We start from the raw sequence: 19,527 nt of genomic DNA, 5'->3' as shown, positions 1-19,527 counted from the left end.
CCTTGTGCGGATTTTTTCTTTTTTTACAGAAATAACGCTCATTTTTTCCCGCACCCCATAGAGGTACGAGCAAAAATGAGTGTGATATTTTACCGTAGTAACAGTAAAAATTTGCGGCCACGATGTTCCTCGGAACATCACGGCCAATTGGATCTGCCCCGAAATGTTGTTTAAGTGTGTGTGATAAAGTGGGTAAAATAAGCATGAGAGTGTTGCACGATATATTTTAGTGTGTTATCCCCATGTTTGTGTGGGTTTCACTTTCCTCCCAAAAAACTTGCCTCCCAAAAAACTTGCAGGTTAGCTGGTTTTGAACGAAATTGACCCGTGTGTGTTTGTGTAGTAGAGAATTTAGAATGTGTCTTGGCTTGAATGAATCCAGCGCAACTGAACCTAGAAATAAAAATGTTATATTGTATACCAGTCAATCAGTCATAAACTTGTGATAAAGAAAAGCACGTACCCAAAAAGTGCTTGTGGAAAGTCTTCAATTATAGGATGTCCCGGGAATGAAGATGAATGGTTCTGTGTATGTCTTCAAATTCAGTGTAGCTCAAAAAATTAAAAGTGAGCAATCATAGTGTATAACTGTGTATAACAAATGACACAATTTTGATATGATTGTGCGAGGAATGCATGATGACATTTGAAACTCATTTCCACTGGGAGATTCTTTGGGATCCTTGGCAGCATTTATAATGACTAAATTCTGCATTAGAGACTCAAGAGTTATATATTTGAAAAGACTATCAACCTATGCACAGTATACTAAGGCTACAAATCTCATCACCTTTGATAAGTATCATTTGGCGCAAGTTATCTTTTTTGTCAATAATTTAGACGGAAGTTGGATATTATGCACTATTTTGAAACTGAAGTGTGGGCTGGCTATACCTCTGATGGACCCAGGGTGCCCTTGTCCGAGTTTTGAACATAGTGTGATAACACATCCTTCAATTAAAGTTTTTTTTTCTTGAATCCTTGTTTTGTCTTGAGCTGCATAATCTGAAGATATAGCTGCCTCCATCCCCCTCCTAGCATCATATTCTATACTCTATGTTTATGAATGGATTTACAATCTTTTCTGCCTCCCATCTCCTTTCATGAACTCGGTTCTTGGATTTTGGGCAATTTATCAAAAGATTTTCTGCCAAACCAAGTCTAGTCCTGCACCATTTCTTCCTTCCACTCAGGCTCTCGGTGTGTTCAACCACCACCCCTGCCAGTCTTGCCATTAATAAATTAATCCATTTTGTTTATTAGGAGATTGTTGCAAGTCAGATATTTCACACACTTGTGCACAGAGGAAAAGGGAAACTTTTCTTTTGTGCTTAATTAACTCCATCCAGGCTGGTTGGACCCCCTGCAGAGTGGGGATTTGTAAAAGTAAAATTGGGGGAAGGGATTGAGCTCAACCATTCATGTCCAAATGTACCATGCAGGACTATCGATCTTACCAAGGAGAGGAACCAGCTTAGTCTGTACACACACACACACACACACACACACACACACACACACACACACACACACACACATAGCAGCCAAAGAGGTCACTTAACTCCTTCTATGCCACAGGAACCATTCAGCTACCTAAATTAGCTTAGATACTGAGTATAATCAGCTGTACAGCAGAATATCACATTATTCTGCCACCGGGAACTTTAATGAACAATTTGAAACATATCTCAAACTTAGTTATAAAAAAACCCAAAAAAAACAACATTTTTTATCTTTATTTTATCTCTTTTCCACAATTTTTTCAACTCTTGTCTTTGTTCCTTCTATGCGGATAACAGAAATCATGCGGAGAATTCTCTCCATGTCAATCAATGAATTTAAAAGATTAAAGGGGAAAGTAGGACATTTGAAATACAGACCGACACAGTTATCCCCTCATTTATATAATAAATGAAATGACTGTCACAAGAGCGATGCATGGGAACAGAGGGAGAGGTGCAGTGTAACCGCAGCCTGTACTTTGAAATGACTCCGTTGTGTTAATCATGTGAACAATTCTGCAAGAAGTGCGTCTACTTTTTGGTTGTTCCAGGCGCCACCGCAAACTACAAGTGCGACTAGGAGTGCGGTCAGGTGGAAAAAGCTAAATAGACGCACTGTGCAATAGTGTAACTATAGGGGTGGTCATAAAGTTCAGCCCTCTACAACTGTAGAACATACTTGCCAACTCTCCCGGAATGTCCGGGAGACTCCCGCATTTTGCGAGAGTCTCCCGGACTCCCGGGTGAGTGTGGCAACCTCCCGAATTCTGCCCACTTCACTAGGAAGTGCCCCACTTCCTAGTGAAGTGGGCAGAATTAGATCCCAAACGCTGCAATTCCCGGGACCGAAATGACGCGATTTTGGCCGCCCTGCCCCCTCACATCCACCTCCACTGGCTGGCTCCCGGAAGGGAGCTGAAGAAGGTAGGTAAGTATGCTGTAGAACAACCCCTTAGATTAAATAAAACTTTTCAGCTTTTCTGCTAAAATACTGCTCAGTTTAGCTTCATGTATGGTCTAGTTCAGTAATCAGGGAACAGGGATAAATTACCCCAAATGGGGTAAAAATAAAATTCCTGGGGGTAATGCTGCCGATTCACATGCTGTCAGTTGGATTCTAGATCCCTTTAAATGTGAAATTGCTGTTGTACCAGAAGAGCCTCAAGGGTTGGCAGAGGCACTTCTTGAGCTTCGATGCAATAATGAAGCACGTATTGCATTTGAAAACAAAGCAGATCTGTCATATTTTTGGATGTCTACAGCTGCAAGGGCATTCACAATTGCACATGAGGAGGCAGTCAGAAAGTTGCTGCTTTTTGCAACAACCTACCTTTGCGAACAAGGATTTTCCACTCTAAACGAACATAACTCCGGTATCTATTATCTTAGAGAGATAGTGAAGCCTTTTTGCATAGTGTAAAGGGCTGTCCTGAGTCCCTAAAAAAAAAAATAAGGCTCATAACTCCCTTACCTCATTTTAATAATCATGCTGCATTCACTCTCACACTTTTGTTTGGCAGGTGGGCTGCACATCGTGCCGGAAGCAGAAACCAGATAGGGTGTAAACTTAATTTTTGATGTTTCTACCTGCCCAAATTAGCTACAGCGTGTCCGAAAACACATCAGCGTGGACCTAGCCTTGAATTGTAAGCTCCACAGGGCAGGGCCACCTTTGTTTGTAAAGCGCTACAGATTTTGCTGGCGCTCTATCAATAATTGTTGGCGATGATGATCATGTTATTGTGGCAATTTGTGGCGTCTTATAAATAAATAAATAATAATTGTTCATGATTTATTTTAACCTAATAGGCACTATGTAACATGTTGACACTTTACTAAACAAATATGTAAACAAATATTAATGGGGCTTATAAGTTAAATTGGATTGTATAAGTAGCACGGTGGCTTAGTGGTTAGCACTTCTGCCTCTCTGCACTGGGGTCATGAGTTTGATTCCTGACCATGGACTTACCTGTGTGGAGTTTGTATGTTCTCCCCGTGATTGTGCCAGTTTCCTCCCACAATCCAAAAACATACTGGTAGTTTAATTGGCTGCTATCAAATTGACCCTACTCTGTGTATGTTAGGGAATTTAGACTGTAAGCTCCAATGGGGCAGAGACTGATGTGAGTGTGTTCTCTGTACAGCGCTGTAGAATTAGTGGCACTATATAGATGATGATGATATCACTTTATAAAAGAATAATGTAAAACGTGGGCATTCAGCTTTCCGTAACACATATCTCTCAACAGTTACCATTGTGTGATAACATTAATATTACACTGTCACACACAGTGCAGTGCATTTTTTATGCCACTTTTGTCATAATGTGAACCACACAGACTGTATAACTCCTTTCTCCCTCCTACACAGGCTCTCTTGACAGATTGTCACAAGTTTGGCTGCAGTGATTACGGTGCTAGGACCCAGGGGAGTGCCTGCCCCTACAGGTAGATCCTAGCCTGCTACAGTTTCAGCATTGCTCTCTGTCTGATCCATTCATTGCCTCAGAAGGAAGGATATTGAATGTTTCTCGGCCCTGAGCAATGGGACTAGCAGAGTGTGTGTGCAGGGACTGTCTTACCAGGAGGAAAAGATTGCTCTAAGGGACTAGAGTGTGATTCAGATGCGTGGACAGCTAAGAATGGGGTTCCCTGGTGCTGCTCACATTTACTTTGGAGTACTCTACATTGCAGTGTTAGGCAGCCTGGCAGCGACTTCATCTGAGTTTTCAGGTAGGAGAACACATGTTTTTCCTGGAGTGAGGGATTCCCTCTTACATAATGCGTCTCTTCACTCTGCTTCTACAACTGATGATAACTATACCCCCATCTAATTCAATTACTTGAACCACAATTTAACTTCTGACAGTGATTACAAATCTCTTGTGCCAGTCACATTGCGTGCATTAAATCATGGATCAGTGTCATGTGTGTGTGGGACATTAATATGTGGTTTATGTTTCTTGGAAGCCCCTTGAAGATTTTGCGCCCAGCTGAAAGTTTCACAGTGTTTATTATTATTATTATTATTATTATTATTATTATTATTATTATTATTATTATTGTGAGATGATGTCTATAAGGGAGGTAGGGAGAAGGGGATATTTAAGCTCATGGAGCAGCATTTATAAAATGTGTACAGAAATCACACAAGGAAGCACTTTTGTTTTGTGATTTGTTTGTACTAGCTTTTGTGTTTTTGTTTTTTCACTAGTTTCCCAAGAAGTTTGCAGCAGAGTTTACTTAGTGACGTTGAAAGTGGCTAAAAAGGCGCTGTAATAATACATTTTATTTATAATATTGAAGTACTGTCTGTTCTAATAGTAGATAGAGGAAAATATGGACTAACATTCGGCCAATCCCTGGGCTGCAGGAATGTATGCCATATCCATGAGTTGTATTGGAACTCCTAAGAGTAATAGTGCACGATTTTTTACGTGTGTGTAATGTATATATACGACTTCACGTTGCCTTTTAAATTTATATTAAAATGTTTTCCTTACAACTATGTGGCATTTGGTTGTCAGAGGACCAACTCTAGTTTTCTAAGTTTCCAAGATGATTTCAAGACCTGTACTGATAGTGATGTATAATGGGTAATTTCTTTAAGGGAAAATCTACCCATTATATAAACTTTATAGGCTTTCCATAATATTTTATTTAGGGTGTTACGGGTGCTGTTCAGCGTCTGCTTTCTGAGGAATACTGTCACAACGGAGTTTCACGGTCTGCATGATGAACTTATCCAAGTACACAGTGGTAGTTCTGGTGCAGAGAGTGTACGTGTAATGACGCTTACTGTCAATCACTGGATGTACCACAGCAAAGGTGCATGTAGAACAGCAATCATTGTCTTATAATCCAGCACAGGATTTATTTCCCTATTGTATTACAGATTATGAGATAATAATCTACAGATATTTGCATAGTAAATTGTACAATAAAAGGTGTAAACATACTGTAGATGATTGCAACAATGACGATGTCCAGCTACTCAGTATTACTGCCTATTCATTGCTTTTTGCATGGTTAACTTAAAACCCCATTATTTTTCCTCCTAGTTCATCACTGTCTTAGTTGAAAGTATCCCGCAACTGCCTAGCCTAAATGACGCGATTTGCGGTGAATAGCGTCATTTTGCCCCCGCCCCCTGCGACAAAACAGCATTTCCGTCGCTGGGGCAGGGCCAAAATGATGCGTTTGGCCGTGCCCCGCCCCTCCTGCCCTGTAGTCACACCCCTCTCCTGGACTACACTTGCTGAAAGTAGGCAAGTATGATTTAAGTGCCTAAATAGTACTCTTGCAATATAATGTAATGCCTATTGGGATCAGACAAATCCCCGGAGACAGTGGTCTTAAAACATTACTGGCAGGATCTTAGTGCTCATACTTATGGCCATTGGAAACAACGGCTGTATTTTGGACTCTTATGTTGAGTTTGATTAAAATTGGACTGTGTGTGTGTGTCTGTGGTAGGGAAATTAGATTGTCGTTGGGAGGGCTGACATGTGTCTGGATTCAATTGTACAGCGCTGTGGTGTATGTTGGTGCTATACAAACACCAGGATTACATGAATGATATTGAGCTCAGATTTCTCGCTTTGGTTTAGAGCAGAATTGCTACCACGTTGTCCGTTATGTCATAATACCGCATAAGCTGAACAAGCTCTCATTCCACAGCAGTGAAACCCTCATAGGACACTATGCAATGATAGCAACAAAGCCTATTATCCTCCCCAAAAGAGAAGTATTTGTAAGTGAATTAGCAGTTCCCAAGCATCACAGCAACCTGCACTGAGCAACGACCTTACTTACTGAGCTTTTATTGGAAGATGCAGCATTTGCATTTTTCTGGGAGATTTGTCTTTTACCACAAGGTATTTTGAAAGGAACCGGGGGGTTTAGAATACAGGATTTGTAAAGGATCGGAGTTTGTAGGCCGGCATCAAGGAAAGCGCCCGGCCTGAGATTCGGGGTCTTTTCATGGAGCATCTATTCACCACCGCTCTGTGAAAGGGAAGGAGATTGTCCCACAGCAATACAGACTGGTATAAACGGCAAACACCAGGCAGGCCCCGTGCCAGATACTCTGTGTCTGTGACCTGCATGTGATCCTACAGAAGCGTCACCACAAAACTTATAAATGATTGAAACAGTGGGGACATTAATGTAGTGGTGCCGAGTTAAAGGGATCGTCTGCTTTTACTGATCTCTAGCCCAAGTTCAGGCATCCTCAGACTTAGGGGTAGATTTATAAACCTACTACCAAGAAAAAGTGGACGTGTTGTCCATAGCAACCAATCAGATTCGAGCTATAATGTCCTAGAATGTACTAGATAAATGATGGCAAGAAGCTGATTGGTTGCTATGGGCAACACCTCCGCTATTCCTTTTTTAGTGGGTTTGATAAATCTGCCCCTAAGATGAAGGTTCCCTGTGGCTACTCCTACTGATACCTCCATAGAGCTGCTGGGTTGGTGGTGGTGAGTAAGACTAGGTACACAGCCGATTATCGGGCCAGATGGTCACAAACCTCTACTCTGCTGCATTGAGGCACAACTGCTATCCATAACCAGGGCTGTCTCTTCCATTGGGCACAATGGGCAGGTGCCCGGGGGCCCTGCAGGCAAGGGGGCCCGTCCGAGAAAGCGCTGTAAAAAAAAAAATTCTTACCTGCGGTCACGTCAGCGGTGATCCGGCTCCCTCCCTGGTCCCCTCTTCCAAGCTGTGCTCACAGTGAATGCTGGGCGTGATGTCACAACCAACATTCACTGCGAACACAGCACGGAACAGGGCAGAAGAGCCTCAGTGGTGCGGGAAAAAAGAGAAGGGGATCGGACTTAAGGTAAGTTAAGGGGGCCCCTATATATATATACATATATATATATGTAAAAAAAAAAGTGTTTATATATATATAATCACTTTTTTTTTTACATATAAATATATTATTTTTACACACGCACACACTATTTATATATATATATATATATATATATATATATATATTTTTTTTTTTAGGGGCCCGATGCACTGCATTGCCTGGGGGCCCATAAAGTAGCTAAGGTGGCCCTGTCCATAACAGCTACTTGTGTGCCTTATTCAGTAGGGTTAACTCGGTGGCTCTGTCTAGCTCAGTGGTCAGGGAACATGGGGTAAATTACCCATACTTACCTACTTTCTTCAGCTCCCTTCCGGGAGCCAGCCAGTGGAGGGGGGCGTGAAGGGGCGGGGTGACCGAAATCGCGTCATTTCGGCCCCGCCCCCTGTGACGTCATGACGCAAATTGCGTCATTTGACAGCGGGGGCGGGGCCAAACGCCGCGATTCACCGGGAATCGCGGCGTTTGGGATCTAATTCTGCCCACTTCACTAGGAAGTGGGGCACTTCCTAGTGAAGTGGGCAGAATTCGGGAGATTGCCACACTCGCCCGGGAGTCCGGGAGACTCTCACAAAATGCGGGAGTCTCCCGGACATTCCGGGAGAGTTGGCAAGTATGAAATTACCCCAAATGGGGTAAAAATGAAATTCCTGGGGGTAATGCTGCCGATTCACATGCTGTCAGCTGGATTGTAGATCCCTTTAAATGTGAAATTGCTGTTGTACCAGAAGAGCCTCAAGGGTTGGCAGGGACACTTCTTGAGCTTTGATGCAATAATGAAGCATGTATTGCATTTGAAAACAAAGCAGATCTGTCATATTTTTGGATGTCAACAGCTGCAAAGGCATTAAAAATTGCACATGAGGAGGCAGTCAAAAAGTTGCTGCCTTTTGCAACAACCTACCTTTGCGAACAAGGATTTTCCACTCTAACGAACATAAAAACAAAGCAGAGATTGGACGCTGAAGACTGTATCCAAATTGCTCTGACATCAAAATGCCCCAATATTGATGCTCTCGTATCAAAAATGAAGCACATAATTTCTACAAAACCTGAAGTTTTGAAGTTGAAGCATTCAAAGAAATTTTGAATAGATTCAATAAAATTTGGAATTCTAATAATTAATAATATATGATTTCCTTCCATTCAAATCAAGGGGGTAACGTCGGCGTATCTAAATATATTTTGGGTTAAAAGTTAAAAAAGTTCCCTGTCCCCTCATCTAGCTGATCATGTGTGTCTGAAGAGGGTAGGGACGGCGAAAGTGAGATGCCAATAGGAGAGAGACCAAACCTTGGACAAAAGTTCCTTAAAAGTGGATAACCCTGCTAAATGCATAAAAATGTACAGTCACTCACTCTAGACGTTGTGAGCTTGTGAGCATAAGCCTCTTACCTCTTTATCTGCTTGTTAGTACCCAGCCTTCTTTCATTACTGCGTTTGTTCTCAATTATAAAGAACCGCGGAGTATGCTGGTGCTATATAAATAAATGTTAGTAATAGTTTATACGTGCCAACTTTTTAAACCTCTGCTACAGGAGATCTGGAGCAGAGGTCATGTGACAGGGGGTAGGAGATGGCATGGCGACGCCTATTGCGTCACTGTTGCCCCGCCCCCTGCTGAGAAATGTTGACATTTGCAGCATTTCAAAGCAGAGGGCGGGGCTTGATTATGCAAAATTGCTTCATTAAGCCCCGCCCTCATCACTTCCAGTAGAATGCCTGCTCTCCCGGGAGACCAGTAGAATTCCTGGAAATTCCGGGAGGGGAGGCAAGTATGTTAAATAGTTATAATCACAACCAATCATGACTTTGGTCTCATTCTCTTTATTTTCCTCTAGTGAGTGACATAATCTGATTGGTTGCTATGGTTTATAGAATCTTTATTTTGTTCAGTTACCTGTGCACCAGTTGTCATGAATGTTGCCCATTGTATTTTCCAAAGCAAATGAAACAATGATTGTTAATAATTAGTAAATTAAATTATGTCATTACATAACATCACGTATATGAGAATACATCACAAATTATTTACACATTAAAAAAGCCAGTTATTAATAACACTTTTCTTTTTTACAGTTACTTGTAATCAGAGGGTGATTTCCTCTGTAGTAGACAAAAAAAAGCGGTAAAAAAATCAAAGCACCGCCAACTAGTAATCTATTCATGTTAGATATTAAATAGTACATAAACTTTATAAAACTATACAACTGCTCTGGTCCTTCGAAGAGACAATATTATAGTATTTTAAAGGAACACTACACCTAAAATGCAAGGTGACTTAGGTAAAAGAGCTACTGATCTGAGCAATATCATGTTCAAGTTCAATATCTGAACTTTAATATTGAGTGATGATCATGGGGGGAAAAACATTTCCGACACACATCTGACTTCCTATCAGTGATCTGATTGGCGGAATTCACTATCAGCCACTCAGAAATGGCGGATAGCAGAAAAAAACTGTTTTGGGAGGGAGGGAGGACCCCCATTTTTCTTTTCTGCCACTGTTGTGTGCCAATGTGTCCTAGATGTGCTAGGAACTGCCGTGTGTTTGTGTCATTGCTCTGTCGCTTACCATCCAGCCAGGTCGCTGCAGTATTTGTCCGAAAGTGTATGTAAATAATTTTGTGATCTGTGAGGTGGTCAAAATTGACTGCAAATGACTTGAAATTAGTGTTATTGAGGTTAATAATAATGTAGGAACCAAAAAAGAGCGAAAATATGGGATTTTAGCATATCTTAGGATTTTCCCCCCAAAATATCCAAAACCAAAACCAAAACACATGAGGGCGGTTTTGCCAAAACCAAAACCTAAACACGAAGCTAATCCAGATCCAAAACCAAAACCAGTTTGCGGGGTTCAGTGAGCATCTCTAATATATATATATATATATATATATATATATATAAATAAAATATCTGCTTGCGTCCCTGCCTTCTGATGTGCCCTGACTGTAATGCTCTGCATCAAGTGTATGACTTCCTTTATCTCTGCTACAATGTATCACAAGACTTGATGACCTGCATTGTTGTAGATGTCATGCAGATGACCACTGAACCTTGGGTTCTGCTGTCAGAAGCTGCCTTTGATCTCTCAGGGACAGGAGAGCATCTCCTCCAGAGTGATGAGGCTGATGAAAGAAGCTGGGGAATGTGCTCCTGCCAAGCGGTCTGTAAACAAAACAGTTGCATCGTCTCCCCCGGAATGGAAACTTGTCTTGTCTGCAGAGGATTTGACAGGTCTGCTACAATTTGCTCTGAATAAAAAAAATGAATTGCATTTGCCGCACATGTTGCCTCTTTATGATTGGAAAGTGAAATGTGGGGGTGGTATCGTGATAGCCGCAATATAGATGAGAGAGTAAAGTACTTTTGTAAGCAAAAACAACAAAAGTAATTAGTCGGAGATAGGTTTAATAGCTTTTCAAGCACCCAAGTGGTCGATAGCGGAGTGGTGACCGGTAGATGGTGACTGCAAATGTAAAGTATTCTTTAAGTTTTTAACCGTGTTAATTGGTACCTTGTTGAGACTTGTCAACTTTGTTTGCGTTTGAACTTGCACTGACAAGGGCTGGGGAAAGCTGCAACTGGGCCTAAATGTTGCATATAGACATTGGCAACCACTGTCCCATACACTTGTTCTTCCTGGTGATGTGACGTTCCTTTATATTTAAATAAAACAAGGAGAGGTTTGTAAACAGGCAAATTTGCACCAAGATGATATTTTGTGTGTTCCTTTGGGTTGGTTGGGTACCAGGACCTCAGGATCCATTTCCACAGCTAATTGATTAAACCAGGACCTTCCTGACCTGGGGCTGTGCACCTAATATATAATTTGGTGGATCAAAATACTCAAGGTCTACAGAGAGCAGATCTCATGATACAACAATCTGGGAACCCCTTCCTTACCGCCTTGAAAGAGAAACCATCAGTGTTTATTTATTTATATAAACAGTATATATTGATATTTAATTTTGTGTCCCATTTATACAATTCGAAATGATTTAAATAAGCTCTGTCTCTAACCTCCAGGTGCCATCTGTATGATGATGAATTTATGGCTAAGGAGACTGCTGCCCTGATCTTAAGCCAGTAACGTTATAATAAGTTACACCCTTGTCCCCCATCACAGGGGCACAACACGGCATCTCCTTGCCCCATAGCAAAATTGGGGGAATGATACTGCTCCTCCTTCCCAGGCGCCAACTCTGCATGTAGTACATAGGAGGTTGGTGAAGAAGGTGCAGACTTGAGACAGAAGGTAGAGAGGGCCCTGTTCCTGAGAGCTTACAATCTAGAGGGCAATGCCGAGACAATAGGAGCCAGTAGGACTCTGAGGGGAAATTGGGAATGAAGTTGGTAGTACCAGGTGGCGGTAGGCTATAATGAGAGAGCTCTTGAAAGATTGAGGGTTAGGGGAGTGTCTGGTCAGGTGGGGGTATATAAAAATAGAGCCGCATAGGAGAAGTCTTGGATGCGGGAGCTGAGAGGTGGTAATCAGTGAAGAGGTGAGGAGCAGGTCAGAGGCAAATCTAAAGCTGGGTACACACTACAGAAATTTCGACCAACTTTTTATGCTGAGCAATTTTACATGCGATTGATGGTCCGATCGCTCGGTCCATGGACTGCATACACACTAGCCTTGTTTAGGACGATAAACGGAAGAGCGGACGTCCTTTAGCGACTTTTTACAGCCATGTTGTCGTGAGCAATGACTAATTTCATACTCACTGTTGTGGATCGGTCGGAAGTTTATACACACTATACAGTGGTAACGAGATTGGAACGAAAATATTAAACGGTACGACCAACCAAATGAGGCGACAATCGTCCATTTGGCCAGACTTTCGACCATCGTGTAACTGTACACACTGACCCGACTTTTGAACGAGCGGTCGTATGTCGGCAGTTTGAGCCGATTATTGGGCGAAAACAGTGTAGTGTGTACCCAGCTTAAGGATTTAGGTCTATATCCAATCCATCTGTGTAAAGTTTGCAAAGTCCCCCCAGGTTTGCATGCATTTCCTACCACCACCCAAAGACATCTTGGTAAGTCAATTGGCTTCTGACTAAATTAACCCTACTGTCTGTGCCTGTGGTAGGGAATTCTTAAGCTCCACTTGGCCAGTGACTGGTGTTTCAAAATATAGAATTATCTGATTGTACATTACTGCAAAATACATTGGTGCATTATAAATAAAGGTTAGTAATAAAAATATAAAATAAATCAACTTTAAAATACTTTGTTTATTTGCAATAGAAATATAAAATGTATCTTCCAACTTACCTGTAAACGCACAATAACCTCAAAAATGTATTTGCTTAATGGCGCCATGCTCAGGGTAATGCACTGTAGACGCTAGGCATAGTTTTATGATATCTCTCAGCGCAGGCTATGAATAACCTTATGTAGTAGTGTCAGCCACTTCTTTGACCGCCCTGTCAATCTTTCTGGTTGACAAGACTAGTCTGGGAGTAGATAAACAATGGCTGATTACTGAGTGGTAGGCAGATTTACTATAACCAATATAGAAACTTCTAAAAAGGAAAAGTGAAGATGTTGCCCATAGCAACCAATCAGATTCTAAATATCCTCTAGTACATTCTAGAAGTTGAAAGCTAGAATCTGATTGGTTGCTATCGACAACACCTCCACTTTTCCTTTTTAGACGGTTTGATTAATCCACCCCATAGTCCTATATTAAGAATACTTTTAGATTCAAAAAAATACAAAGAGAATGAAAAAAAAACCATATACGAGCTCCTTTAAATGAATGCTATTGACCTGTCATGTGATTTTGCTGGTCTTTAGAAGTAGCATTTTTGAAGTGGAGATACATTACTGCCTGCTTGCCAGTGTAGCGGCTCAGATATTTTAAGAGAGGATGGGATCAGTGATGTGAGAAGAGATTCATATTGGGTGTCCTTTGACTTTACTTCATTCTTGGGATTTCGTAGCAAAACTCCCAGACACTTGACACCAACTGGTTCCAAATCAATGCTTGTACGTTCCCATTATTTATGATTTGTGGGGCAAAAGTTGAATGTGATTGTGTGAGAGTAAGGAAACCGGGAAGTGAGTTGCCAGATGAGAATTATTAACATGAGGTTACATCCTATCATGGGTACATCATTACAGTGAAATATATTGTATTGTATTGTATTGTTGTGCTGTATAACATAAATAAAAATCCTCAATCCATTGAATTAAATTCAATTCAGATCAGCCGAGATTGACATTAAGATGATTTGTAAGCATTGTTATTTGTTATTCTGCTGCTTTATGGTAGAAAATTAAACATTCAAATGCTATTTATCTCTGAGGAACTAAGGGTTAATTGTTCTGAGGAGTGGGGCAACCTTGTCACAACAAATTAAAAACTAAAGCTGGGTACACACTACAGGGTTTTCGTCCAATAATCGGGTAAATCAGCCGACATACGACTGCTCGTTCAAAAGTCGGGTCAGTGTGTGCAGTGACACGATGGTAGAAAGTCTGCCCAAATGGACGATTGTCGCCTCATTTGGTTGGTCGTACCGTTAAATATTTTTGTTCCAATCTTGTTTCCGTTGTGGTGTGTATAAACTTCCGACCGATGTTGCTTCAGCGTGTACGAAATTGCAATCATTGCTCACGACAACATGGCTGTAAAAAGTTGCTTAAGGGACGTCCGCTCTTCCATTTATCGTCTAAAACATCACATATAAAATCGATCAGCATAAAAAGTTGGTGGAAAATTCTGTAGTGTGTACCCAGCTTAACAGTGGTGTTGGCTGCCTTAAAAGTTCCATTGTAGTGAATAGAGACGGGAGGGGGGATGTAAGAGCCAAAACTACTATCTTTTTCAACTCACTTGATACATGGCTGATGAAATTTCCAGCTCACATATAGATAGGTTAGAAACTACTCTAGCATACACTTATTTTTCCACCAGAAGACTGCAAACAAATTAAACTAGGTAGCACTTATAACTAATATATATATCCAGATTAAATCAACTTCTGCAAGGTGGTAATCTCATTTAATAAAAAAAACTAGTTTGCTTTATTTTATGTGCAGTTGATTAAGTTATTTTGGACGGTATTCCCTTGTACACTACATAAAAATTACTTAATACCATCATTACATCATGGTGGCGTAGTGGTTAGCACTTCTGCCTCACAGCGCTGGATTCATGAGTTTGATTTCCGACCATGGCCTTATCTGTGTGGAGTTTGCGTGGGTTTCCTCCAGGTGCTCTGGTTTCCTCCCATAAGCCAAAAACATACTAGTAGGTTAATTGGTTGCTATCAAATTGACCCTGGCCTCTTTCTGTGTGCATGTGCGTTATGGAATTTAGACTGTAAGCTCTAATGGGGCAAGGACTGATGTGAGTTAGTTCTCTGTACAACGCTGCGGAATTAGTAGCACTATATAGATGATGATGATTAAATACATGATATGTTTAGAGATTTCAAAGAGAGCCAGTTTAACGCTGGGACACAGTGCAGATGTTTTCACTGTCCTGAAGCTCATCATATGTTGCACTAACATAGATTTCTAGAAGTCTAGTCTGGTGTCATTATGGGTTAAATCCAGGTAAGGCTTAAATACGTATAAACATACAGTAAATGAGTGCACAATTTACATGAAAGCTCTATAATGTCAGGAGTCTGATAAGCTAGTGGGTGGTTTATCTGCTTGCCTGCTGCTTTAGAAGACCAGGTAGATGTACTGAAACCTAGCTGAGCCTTCAGTGTGACTAGTTAAATGGGAATGGAGTGTCAAAGACCTCCCATTCTTAAGTGATTTCCTAGTTTCATGCGGTGTGAACATTTTATGTGTCTTAATAGGCGCCTTTCATTGTCCCCTCAGGTGCTAATTGGTTTTCTCTGTTTATCTGAGCTGATATGGTCTAGTTTGGGAGTGGGGACCTTTCCCTTGTAGGTAAACTCTTTTCAGACAGTTATAAAGGCAATTAGTTTGACAAGTCCATTCACAGACTTATCAAGGACATCTATATGCTAACACATCCTGAATGATGTTTAAATAGACTTTTAATGCCGAGGTTGGACATGGTAATGGGCTTGGTAATGAGAGCATGGAGGTCTATTAGAGCAGAGTTCAGGGCGAAGACAATGTGTTGGCTACAAAAAGGAGGATTAGCATTAGTGAAATTTGGCAGTTGAGATGCAATGAATACAAGGAGGTGTTTAATCTTTGAACACAAGGTGCAGGGGGAAGATCAGTGTTATCGGAAATCAAAGACCATTGGCTGGAAATGTTCAAATAGTAAAATCGAACTTACTGTGTATAATTAATAATTATAGCATAGACAGCAAATTTTATGTGGATGTTATCAGTAATTTTGTTTTAGACAAAAGAGTTTTAAGCGGTATCGTATGTGATTCCTTTTTGCCCCAAATATATCAATAAACTTCTGTTTATTGGGGGCTGGAGACATACGATGGCGGATCAGAGTTTGCCCACAATTAATGAATCAAGGACAGAGTTCACTCTATTGTTAGGAATAATGTCCTGTTGCAATTAATTTGATGACTGAACAGCTGGTACTGGTATCAAATATAGTCTCTTAATGTTTCTTCTAGAAACGAAAATATGCAACAGTTCCGTTGCATATCATCAAGCAGGAGTAGTTTATTGGTCGTATGTTTTGTGACTAGGGGGTAAATGTATCAAGCTGAGAGTTTTTCCAGCGGGTTTGAAAAACCAATCAGATTCTAGCTATCATTTATTTAGTACATTCTGCAAAATGACAGCTAGAATCTGATTGGTTGCTATAGGCAACATCTCCACTTTTCAAACTCGCCAGAAAACTCTCAGCTTGATACATTTACCCCTAGGTCTTTGTGACTTATTCCGCAAACAAACCAGCCGCCTCGGTGGAGCAAAGATAAGTGCCAACGTTTTTCTCTCAAAAACCCATTAGTTTGGACACCTTAAAAACCTGTGTAATCTCCTGGTAGACTGAGTATCATAGTATAAAATGTGTGCTTTTCATTCCTTACTAACAGTTTAAGGAAGTTTCTGTCTCCCTGTATTAATGTGTAAGTTGTGTCCATAACTGGTTTCTTCTTGTGGCCCTACACTAGACAACCTATTTGCCATCAGGAATGCTATGAAAGAAAATATTGGCAAGTTTACTGAATCTCATAGCTAGGATGAAGGCAAAGGTTTACAGACACCTGGGTGTATCACTGTTACACATATGTCCTGTTTGCTTATATACACAAGTGACTGTAAGAAATTACAGCTCAGCCGGGGCATATGATGTTTCCAATTGACGATCAGCAGGATATATAAAGACACTTCTCTAAGGAGAGATTTTACCTCTGATGAAACCGCCCAGTCTGTAGGCGGAGAAACGCGTCAGGCTGACGTGAACGAGTTTGGACACACCTATTCTATCTGACTTCCGTGTATTATTATTATTTTTATTATTATCGTTTATTTGTAAGGCGCCACAAGGTTTCCGCAGCGCCGTACATGGTACAAACAGTAGACTATACAGGGTAAGACAGTACAGAACAATAAACACAAAGTACCAGTACTTCAGAAACTCCAGGCAGGCAGATACAGTAGAGACGGAGTGGAAGAACAGGTATGGAGACAGGAGGGAAGATGGGCCCTGCTCATACGAGCTTACATCCTAAGGGAGGGTAAACAGAATCAGGCACATAAGGGAGCCAGTGAAGCAACGGGGAGAGAGAAAGGGGGCAGGGGAGAACCAGAAGAGGTGAGAGGTTAAGTGGATGGTTGGTAGGCCTTAAGGAACAGGTGAGTTTTAAGAGCCCGCTTGAAGGAGCACAGATTGGGTGAGAGACGAATGGAGCGAGGGAGGTCGTTCCAGTGAAGGGGGGCAACACGGGAGAAGTCTTGGATTCTAGAGTGAGAAGAGGTGATCAGAGTGGAGGAAAGGCGGCGATCATTGGCTGAGCGCAGGGAGCGGGCGGGAGTGTGAATGGAGAGGAGGTTAGAGATGTAAGGGGCAGTAGACTGAGAGACAGCCTTGTAAGTGGTGGTGAGGAGTTTGAAAAGGATTCTGTAGGGGAAAGGGAGCCAGTGTAAGGAAAGACAGAGAGGTGAGGCAGAGGAGGAGCGGCGTGAGAGGAAGATGTATACACGTGTTTTTTGCAGTCCCTGCTTTTTACGCTATTACGGAGCAGCTATATTTCACTGGGACTACTTATCTATACACAGCGATATAGGAGATTTGGATATGAGAGAGTTATAAGGCCACTATTGTTCCAGCAAGGTATCATATCGATATACCGTGGATACATGTGCGATTTTCAGCTGCACTAGATGTGCTAGGAGCATGTGAGCTCCACCTGTCGGACTCCCTTATGCACAGCAGGTCCCTTATAACTATCATACACCTTACGGAAAAACTGCTCTAACACAATAACAACAACTTTTGGATATATATCATTATTTTCCCGCAAGGGAACATCCATATATTGCCTTGTGTTGGTTTATACATATGGTTACATCTTTTTATGGTTGTGTATAATCACAGAGCTTTTGTGCATTTATAGGGTGTTTCTAGATCCAGCTCGATCCACAGATATTTCGATTTATCTCTATGAGTATTTTTTTCTATTTTTTAATACATGTTTTAATAAATTATATATGGTTTATACATCAGCGCTGCCATTGTTCTATATATTGTAAGAAATTACCCCTAGATCGTAGAAGGTTCTGGTGGCTCCGTTCACTAAGCCCTTCAAGAAGTTGGGATGCCAATTTTTGGGCCTTGGGGCAAGCACAAGTATGTGTTACACCACATGTCGTCAATAATATGTGATTGCTGGGAGGAATGCTTTGGTAGAAACCCAAGCCAGAACACATGTTCTCCTACAGGAAAATCATAAATATAAGCAGAAAAAGATGACTGCTGGTATGGTCCAGTAATGACCTTAGACACTATACGGTATAATATTACAATGTGAATGTACACAGAAAGTCCTCATCTGTAAAAACAAATGTGTGTCTTTTGCCTTTACTAATGGCTGTATAATTTTACAGTTTATCAGAGTATTATACTTGACCAGTTTAAGGCTTCCATGAACTGGATCATGAAAAAGCAAAACAATAAAATAATTATCATCATCATCATTTATTTCCAAGGCACCACAATTATCAGCAGTGCTGGACAATCAGATTTACAAATCATACAAAATACAAATTGCGCATAAAAACAGCACAAGTACATACAAGCTTGATGAATGAGGTGAAGGCATGAGACAGAGTCTAGAGAGGGACCTGCTTGTGAGAGCTTATAGCAATACAGAAGCAATAGAAGCTAGTGGACACAGAACTGTATCTGGTAGAACATGCAGAAGGAGTAATTTTAGGTGGGAGTAGTATAGGATATAATAAAGAGGTTGTTGTTTTTGAGAGAACTTGAAAGGTTGAAGGATGGGGGAGAGTCTAGTCAGATTGGGGTAGGGAGTTCCATAAGTGGGAAGCAGCATAAGAGAAGTCTTGGAGGCGGGAGTGATAGGTGGTTATCAGAGAGGAGGAGAGGCCTGGGTCAGATTCAGATCCAAGATTATAAGGTCAGAGATGTATGAAGGAAAGGAGTTGGTGAGAACTTTGAAGCAGAGGGTGTGTAACTTGAATTGAATTCTTTAAAATATCTAAATCAATGCAGTATGCTTATATAGTTACTTAATTGGTGCCCTGGCTACTGTAGAAAAGGACCCAGTTGTTGTGTTCATAATGATATTCGTGATTAGATTTTATTACATTACTGAGGGATTCTTACCATTTACACCTTGATCCTTTTCTGGGCCACAGATCCAGGGCACTGTCACTCTACAGTTGCTGTATTAGATGGCATTTCAACATACTGATTAAGCTAGAAAAACATTGGGTTTCATTATTCAGTGGTTATTTTGCAAGCATTACCTCCATCTCCACCAAAAGAATGTCACTTATTCAATGGAAAATATATAGAATGTAGCAGATTATATTTAGTTACTAAGCCTCCTGGTATGACGAGGCAGCTAATGAAAGTAAATTCAAGTTGTGCCCTGTTTTGCTGTATGTGTTCTGCGTATTGATGTGGATACTGGGCAGATCCTCACCTGTCTGACACTAGTGATTGAGTGGGGATGTTGGCTTATTAGTTAACTGCCT

The 19,527-nt window shown here is 41.1% G+C and overlaps 1 protein-coding gene across 1 annotated transcript in view; it reads left to right on the top strand.

The window, feature by feature from the left end:
- Positions 1–4,127: 4,127 nt before the first annotated feature.
- The window catches only part of EVA1A (eva-1 homolog A, regulator of programmed cell death), a 264,800-nt gene continuing 249,400 nt past the window's right edge, over positions 4,128–19,527 (top strand). The window contains exon 1 of the mRNA XM_075201349.1: positions 4,128–4,237. Within this exon, the coding sequence (XP_075057450.1) occupies positions 4,129–4,237 (109 nt within the window). The 5' untranslated portion in view covers position 4,128. The remainder of the gene's footprint in view (positions 4,238–19,527) is intronic.

Source organism: Mixophyes fleayi, chromosome 3 (assembly GCF_038048845.1).
Source record: "Mixophyes fleayi isolate aMixFle1 chromosome 3, aMixFle1.hap1, whole genome shotgun sequence".
Taxonomy (NCBI): domain Eukaryota; kingdom Metazoa; phylum Chordata; class Amphibia; order Anura; family Limnodynastidae; genus Mixophyes; species Mixophyes fleayi.
The sequence above is the reverse complement of the archived record's forward strand: the minus strand, read 5'-3'. Positions and strand labels throughout refer to the sequence as shown.